The sequence below is a fragment of the Penaeus monodon genome, chromosome 27, assembly GCF_015228065.2.
Source record: "Penaeus monodon isolate SGIC_2016 chromosome 27, NSTDA_Pmon_1, whole genome shotgun sequence".
Classification (NCBI taxonomy): Eukaryota; Metazoa; Arthropoda; class Malacostraca; order Decapoda; family Penaeidae; genus Penaeus; species Penaeus monodon.
The window spans coordinates 17,078,822-17,079,071 of record NC_051412.1 but is presented as its reverse complement, the minus strand read 5'-3'; the positions used below and the strand labels follow the sequence as shown (position 1 = coordinate 17,079,071).

Here is a 250-nt window from a genome sequence, read left to right as displayed (position 1 = left end):
CACCTTTCCGCCTCCGGGCTCTTCTCCGGGGCGAGCGACAGAGCAGCGGCCAACAGCTGGTCGAAGGCGAAGAGGTCGTCAACGGCGGTCAGGGAGGTGTACAGGTGCCCCGATTGCTGCTTACAGGTGGCCAGCGCGAACAGGACCAGGAACAGCACGCTCGCCAGCCCTGTGTAGGCAATGAGGGAGAAAGGTTCTTGAGTTATTGTTTTTGAGGTTGGCATGAAATATATTTCTTCAAATGGAGGTT

The 250-nt window shown here is 56.8% G+C and overlaps 1 protein-coding gene across 1 annotated transcript in view; it reads right to left on the bottom strand.

The window, feature by feature from the left end:
* LOC119590432 (prolyl 4-hydroxylase subunit alpha-3-like) overlaps window positions 1-250 on the bottom strand; it is a 17,433-nt gene that overhangs the window by 11,033 nt on the left and 6,150 nt on the right. The window contains exon 2 of the mRNA XM_037939097.1: window positions 4-169. Within this exon, the coding sequence (XP_037795025.1) occupies window positions 4-169 (166 nt within the window). The remainder of the gene's footprint in view (window positions 1-3; window positions 170-250) is intronic.